The following is a 12,603-nucleotide window of genomic DNA, read 5'->3' on the forward strand; positions in this document are numbered from 1 at the left end:
TCAGAGAGCACCAAGCTAAACCTCAACCACAGCTAGCCTTGCCCAAAATGTATATTCTAATAATGATAGGGAGATGGCTTTTAGTTAAACATGATACTAAATTATTATAGGCTAATATTACCAAATTAAAAGAATCATATCCATATCTACAGAGATAAATAAAAATAAAATCTCTGCTTACTAACATTATTTCTCCTATGGCACATTCACGTTTTTTATTTTAAAAAATCCATAAGAGATAAAATACTGTACGAAATATGAACTATAAAATCTAAAATATTATAAACATATATCTACATTACAGACATAATTTTTTCCTCCATATGTCTCAGCCAGGAAATCTCTATTATAGATTCTATTCTGGCACTCTGTCAATATATGTTGGATAGTTTGTTTTTCAGCCCCGCAGTCACAAATCGGTGATAGTGTTTTGCCCCATTTATAGACCATGCACATCTACCATGGCCAGTGCAAATTCGGTTCAGTGTTCAGAGGAACAACAAATATTTGTGTCTGTGACATTCCTTAAGTCACAAGTGTCCCCTACATGGTGTTAAAGAACAATCACTTCAAGACAAGCTTTGAAAACACAGCAGCCAATTAATCTTAGCAATCTCCTGGCTACATCACATCACTAAATCTTAATAAAGAGCCTTGATGGAGCAGTGGGCTAATGCCTCCCTAAGTAACACCAGCTGCCTGCAATTAGTGCAGGTTCGCATCCCACCAGGCTCAAGGTTGACTCAGCCTTCCATCCTTCCGAGGTAGGGAAAATGAGGACCCAGATTGTTGGGGGCAATTAAGCTGACTTTGTAATAATGCCGCTTGGGGGGGCACGCGCGAAAGCCCTAATAAGCAGGCATATACATAGAATGAAGGCTATTGCTAAGCACATTGATTTGTGCTTAGATTGTAAGCCGCCCTGAGTCTTCGGAGAAGGGCGGGATATAAATGGGATTAAAAAAAAATATCACCAACAAGATGTTCCACTCAGAAATGCTTCAGTCACATGCAGGAATCTTACACAAAGCCAGCATTAAAAGCACACCATAACCTTCTCTAATCTTCTACTTTCTTCTGTAGATCTCATTCTTTTAATGATTAAATCACTTTTTGTATCAATAGTTATGGATTTTAATCAGGTTCATTACAAAGCAAAACATTAAGCTATCAACAGTTGTTTACTTTTAATAGCTGTTCCCTTACTAGCCTAACTAAAACCATCTTCACAGTTTATTAAGTACATACATTTAACTGATGTACTCTGGACTTAAATCAACCAGGAGTAAAGCAGAGATCTCTTTTTTTGCAACCATTTCACCTTGCATTCCAGTGAGGTTTCCTTGCCAAGAACTATCAAAGCAAATTGCTCCAGGGGGCAATATATGGTTGTCTTACAGAAGTGAGAATGCCAAAGAAATGGATTTTGCAGACTGATAACCATTTTTTTAATGCTTTGTGATTTTCGTTGAAGAAAAAAAGTCATATGAATAATATGGTCATAATTGCAAGTCAGATGCAGCAGCCAATATATTATGGATTCATATTTTGATACAAGACTTCAAATTATACTTTGATACTTGTTGTTGCTCCTCTATATCTCGGTTGCCAGTGTGCCTCTGCTCTTGCTCCAAGAATGATTTTTTTTTTCCAAAGAGCAGGTGCTCTGGCTTAAGTCAATAAATGTAGATTTATGTCCATTTTTGGAGGGGCATGGCTGAGGGTTCATGTTGTGGAGAGATGTTGTGGGAACTTCTAAATCAAATGAGGATGGAAGCTGGATTATGTCCTTAGTGTTTGTCAGTTTAGGGGGCACTGTGTGATGAAGCCCTTTGTCTTTCAGTTGTTTCTCAGAGGCTGGGTCAGTCAGTGCAGTTACTCCACTCTCAGCCTGTGTGACAACACCTTTTTTTACTGTTGAGGTAAAGGCAGATTGTTGATTAAATATCTTGTCACAAGGTTGCGTGTTTAGTGGATCCAAATTAAATAGAGGCTTTGCTGTAGATTGGGTTGTTGTCAGTGCCTCTTTTAGGTCGTCCAATCTTTGAATGATGTTAACTTGCTCAGGTTCTGGCAATGCACTGAATAGGTCAATCAACATTTCCTCTGGCACATCCTCAGCAGTTCCTGCAGCTGTGGGTAACACAGTTCGTATATTGCTTCTTTGCTTTCTCAGGGTCAGTTCAGTTGCAGCAGCCTCAGGCTTAGTAGTGTGAGGGCTGTTGCAGCCTAGATTTAAAGCGACAGTTCCCTCTTGGTGACGCTGTTTGAGGAGTGGGCACACTTTTTCTGAGCAAAAGACCCTTATTGGAAATATAGAGAAAAAGCTCAGAAAGGGCTTCATTCTGAAGAGCATGGAGGGAATTGTGGGCTGCTTGAATGATAGAATTCTCATACATTGTGTTCTTGCTGGCAGCCACTCTACATGTAGTAGATCTATCAGAGTGGATTCACAGCGGAGCAGCTGGCTCAGGGACAGCCTAATAGCTTTTCTATTGCTCCAACGCCCTCTATTTACTCTCTTGTCATAAATTTGCAAAGTAACCTGGTTAGTTTGCAGACTGTAGTTATATTGGTCATCTCTTAGACCTTTGCCTGATTGAGTGTTTTCTCTGTAGGTGTTCAAATTTTTGGGAGGAGAACAAGGTCCTTCTCTACTTTCACCTTCTGAGTTAGCCATCCCATGTTTGTCCATGGTTATCCTCCCAAGTCCTTCCACAGTATTTGGGTGGCTCCTAACAAACTCTGCAAAAGACTCTTTCAGACAATCAACCTTATCCATGACAATTGACAAGAGATTATATATTGAGTTTACAGTTTGGGCTGTAAGCAAACATTGTCTAGAGAGGAAGTCTGTCACATTTTCCCCCTTCAAATTTGCTACATCTCCCTCCTGTGTAAAAGAGGCTGTTGCCAGATTCCAAGGAGGGGAGCCATTCTCCAAGAGGGAGGAAGACAACTCCACACGCTGTCTGCTCTCCAGTTCAGTTTGTAAGTCCCATTCCGATGAGTCACATAAATTAAATTTATCTGATAAGGTGCCTGCGAATGAGTTACTTACTGGAGCAGACTGTCTGTTTGCAATATAATCCTCCATTTTCTGCTGCTTCAAAGGCTTGGATATACTTTCTGCTGCAGAGTGCTGTCTCTTCCTTCTTTTCCCCATTCAGGTTTGTTAAAACAGGTTTAAAAATAAGTTTAAAATTATGGTTTAAAAAGTTGAAATGGGTTAAAAATGGGTTTAAAAAGTTTAAAAGAGGTAGGTTAAAATACAATATTAAAAGAGGTTAAAAAGTTAAAATAAAAATAAAGTAAAATAAAATAAAACCTTTACTTTTGGAGGAGCTCTTTACAGCCTTTGCTGCCTCTCCACCATCTTGGCTCCGCCCATCTAGTGGTTAAGGCATCAGGCTACAAACCAGGAGACTGTGAGTTCTAGTCCCACCTTAATCATGAAATCCAGCTGGGTCTTATACTTTGATACAGAAATCAATGAGTCGCTTTTGGCAAGATGGGTGGCATACAAATTTGATAAATAAATAAATTCAACTCTTGGAAGTGAATGTTTGCAACCAGTTAGAACAAACTGGAAGCTAATGAAAGCAGTATGTTTGGGAATAGACGTCACAGAGTAGTTTTTTGTTATCCATAAAAAACATTATTGATTATAAGCTAACACCTGTAATCTATTAAGCCTAACAGTGTCCACCAACTCTGCACTTCTATTTATCAAGTATTTCATTCATTACATTTATAAACTACCTTTATTTCAGAGAGCAATTAATGATATAGCTAAATGGGGGATATGTAGTATTCAGATATTGCTCATCTGCAAATTTCATTGGCTCTGACCATTGGCCAAATTGTCTCAGTCATTAGATAGACTAGGAAATGAATTACATAGGAAAACTCTACTACTTTTTATTGAGATTAACTATAATAATAGAATATTCTAAATCTTATTTTGATGCATCTCTTTATACTGATATTCCAGGGAATCAGGGAGGTATCTGCCTAAGCATTTTCCAAATATTATCTTAATAAATGTCATCAGAGTTATATTGATAACATTAGGAAGTGGAATTGTGAGTCTACCTCTTCAATGTTTTCTGTATCACAGAAAAGAGATGGCTATTTTTGGAATAACTAATAAGTGGCAATACCAGCTTTATAAAACAGATAGACGCAAATAATAAGAGTGTCTAGTCCAAACTCCTACCTATACAGGATGTTCATTCCTACAGTATTCCCATCACATTTTCTTAAGAACCTCATAGTGGATTATGATAATCTGTTCTATAGCTAATAACATCACATGGAAAGTTCTTTCTATTGTTTAATTAAAAACCTGTAACATGAGCAAACATTACAAGCTTCTTCTGTGTGTAACTTCTTAAAGATGGCTATCATATTATCATTTCATGTTCATATGTTCTCATTATTTCTTCACCATATTTCTACCAAACACTCCCAATCTTTTTCTTCATAGATTCCAGATTCCTTCCCATATCTATAATAATCTTTTCCAGCCAAGGAAGTTCCCTCAGTCCATGTATAAATGAAACATACTAAGTTTAGCTTTTCCTTTCTCTGGACTCAGTGCAGAAATTAAAACAATCTAGTGAAGAAAGAACACAAGCAATCTTTATTTCTGTCCCCAACTCTCTTATCCCCATGGAAGTTTGAGCAGCTTTTGCTACCAATAAAGTTATTAAATAAAGTATTTATACAGCTATATTATGCCTGGCTATTAATTTCCATAAACACTCTACTGATCAAGTTACTGGCATACACTGTAAATGTTCCACAACACTGTTGCCCGATTCAAAAAGCCACATATGGAAAGCACCTGCCAGTAAAGTTGGACATATTCCTCACTGCTTTTTTGCACACACTAACATCCAGAGATCCTAGCAGATACTGCCTGGTTGAAATTGCTGTCATTTCCCAGAATAGCTGCTTCTTCTTTGCCAAGACTCTTAATTTGATCTGATGTTGGTTACGATCAACTAAAGGACAGAGATTTAAATATGAAGGTACAAGAAATTTGTGCTAGGTAAACACAATTTAGTCTTTTCCAACCAATATATGTGAAACAAGGTATAAATCACTTATATGGAAGAAAATGATCTAAATGGTTTGGTTATCCATCTCATTAAGGTAACGTGGTTTGCTTGGACTTGATTAAATATAATGTAGTACCCAGAAAACTAATGCCAAACAAATAGCATTTGTCTGTTATAGAAACCATTTCTTCTCCAATAAAATATTTCATTTTGTTCCTTCATATTTTAGATGTAAAAATCTGAAAATGCTGGGCTATCAAATCCAAACACCATCTCTAACAGCAGATAATAATTATATTATTTTTATTATCTATTATCTAGTTACTATTAAAAAGCAACAGGTTGATGATTGTGGCCAGTTTAATTTTATCTACTGATATGGGAGAAATAGGAAAAGCTTATCATGACAACATGACCCATGGTTTTATTTTGTTGCTGTGAAAAATAAACCAGGATTCAGGGGGGGAAAACAAGCACTCTAAATTATTAGTGGCTTATAGGCAGTGGTGGGATTCAGCCTGTTTGCACCAGTTCGGTAGAACTGGTAGCTAATTTTTTGTTGCCCAGGCCCAGAATGGATTTCCAGAAGCGGTATCCACACAAAGAACGGGTTGTTCACATATTTGAATCCCACCACTGCTTATAGACCCATCTTTTTGGAACCAACCTAACCTGAGATTCTGGATTTATATATTACAGCTGTCTGCAACTCATTAGCGTTACACACAAAAATGGGAAGGGAGAGACTGAATCATCCACCACATTGCTAGTTCGTAGTAAATCAGGAATTCTGAATTATTGTTATTTTCAAATATAACTTACAATTGCTCTGGTGTAACATAAGCTTTGAGTGTCACATGGCTTCACATTCACAGAAAAGAAAGATCAGAGAATATATTTTCATGTGGTCTCAGATTAACTTGTTTGAAGGTTGAGCTACATTATCTTGTAAATTGTTTTTAAGATTTTAGGAATACAATAATTTTGTTACTACTGTATTTTTATATGTTTTAACATATTTTAATAGTCTATATACTTTTGGTATAAATGAATTCTATTTATAAGTTTATTTTCCTGATTTTTCTATTTTTGTACCTTAAGAAAATAAAGAAAACAATACTTTGAAACAAGATTAGTTGCCTCATGGATCCCTAAGCATGATTATTTGGTTGGTGTAAGATTAATAAAGAAGATTCATGGAATTATGCACAGAATGTCTCATCCAATTTTAGTATCAGAAATGGATATATTTGACCTTCTTTTCCTTCATTCATAATCCACATGTTTTCATCAGTTTTTTCTGCATATTTTAGCACAAAAATCTAAATAAATATTTTCCAGCTGAAATATAATAAATAAAAAATATAGCTGGATGTTTAGACAAAATAGCAAGGAAAAGGTGTACCTCAAGCTCCGTTTCTCTCCGATTAATATCATCTGTAGATTGATTCAACTTTTCTAATTCTCCCTAGAAGAAAGGCAAAATAACATGTTGAGTAATAAGACACTGAGAGAGCTCTAGGAGGAATCATGTTATTAAGTGTCATCTGGCAATTCACAGAGAGGCCCCCCAATGGAATGTTAAATGGAAACAGAAAGATAGAAAACATTTAAAAGTACAACTGAACTTTACTTTAGCTAAGGCTCAGTTTGAAAGGGCAAAGACAGAGACCAGACATATTTTGAAGGTTAATTTTTAACATAATTCTAATTTAAGCTTTGAGGGTGTTTTTCTATTACTATTGAAGCTCTGCATAATTATTTAGTGTGGCACTATTGGCAAAATGACAAATGATCAAATAGCATATGATTGTGAAAAAGTTTTGATGAAAAATACAAATTTTCCTCATTCTTGAAGGCTTTAAGGGTTTGGTTCCAATAATAAATAAAGAAATTCAATGTAACAGTCATAATATACTAAAATTATTTATTTTATATTTATTATATGTTTACCCTGTCATTCTTTCAAGGAGAATAAGACACTGTACATATTAATCTCACATTCTCTAAAAAAGTAAAAAGACTCCCAGCTTTACTTTTAGTAGGAGAGAGATAGATTGGACAAAGCTCACATGGCAATCAAGGTTCTTGGCTGAATTCCTTTTCCTGACTTAAGTCATAGGTATCTGCGTGATGTCTGTATGGCAGAGAAGGGGGTAAGTACGTCATGAAGTCATGAATTATGTAATTTGCATTATTTTCACAATGATGCCACATTACACATTTTAACATTCCTTGTATCAGATAGTTACAGGGCTTTTTTCCTCATAGAACGCTCAGAACGGAGTTCCGGCACATTTTTTGGATGGAACCTTGTAGGGTAGGCAAGGCAGGTTGTATGGCATGTGTGAGTTCTGGCACCTTTTTCTTTTACAAAAAAAGCACTGGATAGTTACATAATATTATAACTAGATTTTGCATTTCTAGATTTTCAGTCCTCTGTGATACGAAAAAAAGAGAAAACAAATTTGTCAGATGCTTCACTTTCACTTTTTTACCAATTGTTACAATAGTATTATAGAGCAAACTAGCATGATTGCTCCACATTCAGAAAGAGTGGCAATAATCATAGACAAGGAAGAATTTGAACTTACGGTACTCAAAAACAAACTTTTTTTTTTTACTTCTTATCCTATTGCCAGAGTCTGTCTATTTTAAAAAATACAACCATTTTAAATGCACTTCAGGAATTTTTAAAAACAGAACCAATTTGGTGTCCTGGTTAAGATGCTGAGTTCTAGTCTGATATGAAAGGCAGCTAGATGACTTCCAGCCAGTCACTTTCTCTCAGCCCAACCCACCTCATAGGGTTATCTATTGTTGCAGGGAAAATAACAGGAGGAAGGAGTACAAACTGTTCAAAGTTACAGAAGCAATGAAAAAAGTTAATTACAATCGGTCCCCTTTTATGACCACTGGACCATCTCTCCAATCATGTGATCTAAATTAAAGCACTTAGCAACTGACATGATTTTATGATGGATATAGCATCCTGGAGTCATGTGGTCACAATGTGGGACCATCTCAGCCAGTCTGACAAACAAAGTCAATCAGGGAAGTCGGATCTGCTTAACAACTATATGATTTACTTAACAAACATGGCAAAAAGGTCAAATTGGTTGCAACCATCTTGCTTCTTGTCTCAATTGCCTTAAGTCAAGGATAACTGGTATTCTGGCCTCCTTGAGTTACTTATAAAATCATAAAGGTGGGATAAAAATCTAATGCGTAAATAACTAACTATAAAGAAACAAAGTCTTCTTCAAGTCAGGACTGGCAGGGAAAAAGGGAGGGAAAGGAGATAAAGCTTCTCCTTTTAAACAATGTTTTGGATCATTTGAAGTGCAATGTTTTTTTTCTTATTTTAACCTTACTTCCCTGTGTTTGGAAAGGTATTATGAAACTCTACTGAAAAGAATACTTGCACTGGATTTCCAATGTAATTGGCTGGTAAGTTTTTCCCACCATAGCAACATCATGATTATTATTACCAACCCCAATCTGATAAAGTGAAGGAAACTCTTGATAAGTTCATTGACATGAGCATCAAAAGAATGAATATAGCATTTTTTTGTAAAAAATAATAATAAGGTAAAGGTTCCCCCGCACTTGCATGCTAGTCGTTTCCGACTCTAGGGGCCGGTGCTCATCTCTGTTTCAAAGCTGAAGAGCCAGCGCTTGTCCGAGGACGTCTCCGTGGTCATGTGGCCGGCATGACTAGACGCCAAAGGCGCACGGAACGCTGTTACCTTCCCACCGTAGTGGTCCCTATTTTTCTACTTGCATTTTTACGTGCTTTCGAACTGCTAGGTTGGCAGAAGCTGGGACGAGTAACAGGCGCTCACTCTGTTACGCGGCACTCGGGATTCGACCCGCCAAACTGCCGACCTTCCGATCGACAAGCTCAGCGTCCTAACCCACTGAGCCACCACATCCCTAAATAATAATAGTGAACTATAAAAACAATCAGGACTTTATTCATATCAAAAACCACCTAAGTGTCTTCCAAAGAGCTTATAGAATAAATTAGGGGGGGAAGCAAACAAAATACACATTCACACAAAAAAATACCACAAAAATCACGGAATGGTTACAAACACTGCCAGCAAAATCTAGCAGCAAATTTAAACCAATGTTGAGACATTGGCATTACTGAATGATTCGACTTGTGCCAGAGAACTGGCAATATAAATCTTTTAGTGGATAACAGATCTGCCATAGGAGAGTCACCTTAGAGAAGGAATTTCATAGAAAATGTACAATGGCTATGCTATATAAAAAAAAGTGCCATTTCCTTAGTCACCACAAATCATTCTTCTGATTCTTAAGATGAAATTTCCACTGACTACCTTCACAAATTGGCCAGGTTTGTACTAGGGAAGGAGATGCTTCCTACAACTTTGTCAATTTTGACAGCAATGGGAAAAGTGAGAGATTGTAATAGAATATATAACATCCTTTCCTATGTATTCTTTATGTTAACCTTCCCACCTGATCCCTCAGGTTATGTTAAATCTGCATCTATTAAGAAGCCCTGCCAATAGCCTTCCAGTTCTGGTAAAGATGTCACTCCCTCAAGTCAAACTATCATGGATACACTTTTATTGGCAATGATATGAAATTGATTTGCCACCCTCCTTTTTCCAGGATGACTTTTTTTTTCCTTTCCACCTATATGGCCTTGAGATTTCACAGCCGTTTCCCATTCAGGCACCAACCCACTTTTCAAGGTAGCCAGTTAAATGCTGTCACCTGAGACTAGCCTGAACTACTAAAACGCATCAGAATTTATTGAGGACATCCAAAGGTCTCCCAGGGACCAAAACTTTTTTCATGGCAGGGTCAGATGACATTTAGAGCAGGAGCTGGCATCATCTATTAACAAAGATGAAGTACTGCCTTTTAATAGAACTACAACAAGATCCTGCACATGGATTAAACTAACCCCAAGGCCCTTTCCAATCCTTTCTAACTCGCCCCCAACCTTCTAGGGTCCTTCTTGCCCAGGCACGACATCCCTTGGTGGTCTCCCATCTCCTTTTCGATCCACCTCCCGGTTCGCGTTGGTCCGCCATGCTAAAAAAAACTGTAAAGATAAAAACGGATTGTGGAGAGGAGCTGAAATGAGGAAACCGGAGCAAACTGGGAGAGGAAGGATCCGGCTCGAGAAAGAAAATGCCGCTCCATGAAGAGCAAAGCACCTTTCGAATCGGGAGCATCTTTCCTTTGCAATGAGTTTCTCCAGCCAGCTGCAGAAAGACTTCGGGGAAATCTAATAAAGCCAAACCAAAAAAGAGGGTGGGTGGGTGGCAAACACATTACCATCAAAATAATGGGGTGCAACAGAGAGGAAAACGCCCCTGGAGGGAGAGAAAGCGAAAGATATCCTCCAAGATTCAAAGGACCTAACCAAGGTCGTACTACACGCGCACACAAACACACACACACACGCCTGCTTACTTTGTAAATACAGACCTGCACGCACCCCGATCCTATCACCCCACCCACTTTCGGCTGCAATAGCGCCCCTGGAGCCACTCTCCCAAGGATCTCGGGTAGGGCGATCGGAGACTCCGCTTACTTGAATCCTGGGGTCCACTTCTTCCTCAGCTTCCGGAGGCTGCAGCTGGCTCCCTTCCTCCGCCGCGGTCCTCTTGGGTTCAGGATCCATGTTGGCTGAGCGCTATTTGCCGATCCAGAGAGGAGGAATATTGTTCCTAGCTCTGCGCTTTTGGGGGGGCAGGGCCGCCGCCAAGCTGCTCCAGCAGCCCAGGTTCCACTGGCAGAGGACTGTGCAGCCTCTGCGCGTTGGCCTGAGTCTTTTACTCCTCGCCACGAGGCTGCGCCAGAAAGAAGGAACCGCTTCTCCGTTAGCAAAAGGGAGAAGGAAATGTGCCTCGCCCCCTTACTGCCGCCGCAACTGCTGTTATTAAAGCGGCGGCGGCGGCGCTGTCACCAAGTGACTCTGTCCCTCCTTGACACCTATGTGAATTCAACTGTACCAGGCGTCTTCTTCCCCGAAGCAATTAAAGCAAGGCCTCCGAAGAATAATACAATAGCCGCAACAAAGCAACAACAATATTTTAAATGCGGTTAAGTAATACAAGCTTCGCCCCCAGGCCACTCGATTTTTTCAGCGCTGCAGAATTGCTCTCCTGCGCCTGGAATCGCTTCGGCAATCCCCACATACCACCAGCCTGGTCCAGTCAACCCGCGAGCTAGGGCGCCTCAGAGCCACGTCGTGGAAAGCCAGCCTTACTGCTTTCTGGCGAACCCGCAAGGAGACTGGTGGGCGCCCGTCAGGTTTAAAGGAGTCGAGATGGCCCGGAAGCTTTTGTGAAGCGCAGCTGCTTCACTAGGCACACAGCTGACTGCCATAAGCGGGTAGGTGTGCATTGCATGTAGGGGATGGATGTGGTCATGTGGACAGGTAAACAGCCATTGATAGGTTGATTGATTTGTACATCAGAGTCCCAGAAATGCTGTTCTGGACAACTTACCACAAAAATCACAATATCCCACCAACAATGAAAAAGTCAACAAAAACAAAAGCCACAACTGAAGCACATCAACAGGTACTTCCTCCCAGCAAAGTCTTTCTGAAGGGTAGAAGAGGGAGATTCTTCCACAGAACTCATAAAAATGAAACAGAGAAGTGAAAAAAGTCACCAACTTTCAGATATTTCTGAACTGTAAGTCCCAGCTACCATGAATAGTGTGAAGGATGTTGGGAATTATGATCTGGTAAAATAAACTAAGGCGCAGTTATATATACATGGGACAAATCTTCCCTTTAATTCTTTGTTAGCAATCCAAAAAAATTTACACACACGTGTGTGTGTGTGTGTGTGTAGGGACGCAGTGGCTCAGTGGGTTAGGATGCTGAGCTTGTCAATCAGAAGGTCGGCAGTTTGGCGGGTTGAATCCCGAGTGCCGTGTAGCTGAGTGAGTGCCTGTTACTTGTCCCAGCTTCTGCCAACCTAGCAGTTCGAAAGCACGTAAAAATGCAAGTAGAAAAATAGGGACCACTACGGTGGGAAGGTAACAGCGTTCCGTGCGCCTTTGGCGTCTAGTCATGCCGGCCACATGACCACGGAGATGTCCTCGGACAAACACTGGCTCTTCGGCTTTGAAACGAAGATGACCACCGGCCCCTAGAGTTGGAAACGACTAGCACACATGTTCAGGGGAATCTTTTCCTTTATATATATATATACATACACATACACATACACACACACATATATGTGTGTGTGTTATATATATATATATATATATATATATATATATATATATATATATATATATATATATATATATATATATATATATATATCTCTTTGGTTATTCAGGTTTTTTCCCGCGTAGAACTAAAGGTGTAGGCGCAACGTTTCGACGGAATCCCATCCGTCATCATCAGGCTGGTGGCTTTAGCTTCCTTCTTCTGGGAGAAGCATGTGGCTGTTTGTTCCTCTTTTTTAAACTGCCAGAGGGGGTGTGTTCTGTGGGTGGAGGTGTGCTCTGATTGGGTGGGGGA

The 12,603-nt window shown here is 39.3% G+C and overlaps 1 protein-coding gene across 1 annotated transcript in view; it reads right to left on the reverse strand.

Moving 5' to 3' along the window:
• SH3BP5 (SH3 domain binding protein 5) overlaps positions 1 to 11,283 on the reverse strand; it is a 47,880-nt gene extending 36,597 nt beyond the window's left edge. Inside the window, exons 1-2 of the mRNA XM_083376944.1 lie at positions 10,648 to 11,283; positions 6,472 to 6,534 (exon numbers count right to left, since the gene is read on the reverse strand). Coding sequence (XP_083233070.1) covers positions 6,472 to 6,534; positions 10,648 to 10,737 — 153 coding nt within the window. The 5' untranslated portion in view covers positions 10,738 to 11,283. The remainder of the gene's footprint in view (positions 1 to 6,471; positions 6,535 to 10,647) is intronic.
• Between the last annotated feature and the right edge of the window lie 1,320 nt (positions 11,284 to 12,603).

Source organism: Vipera ursinii, assembly GCF_947247035.1.
Source record: "Vipera ursinii genome assembly, chromosome: Z".
Classification (NCBI taxonomy): domain Eukaryota; kingdom Metazoa; phylum Chordata; class Lepidosauria; order Squamata; family Viperidae; genus Vipera; species Vipera ursinii.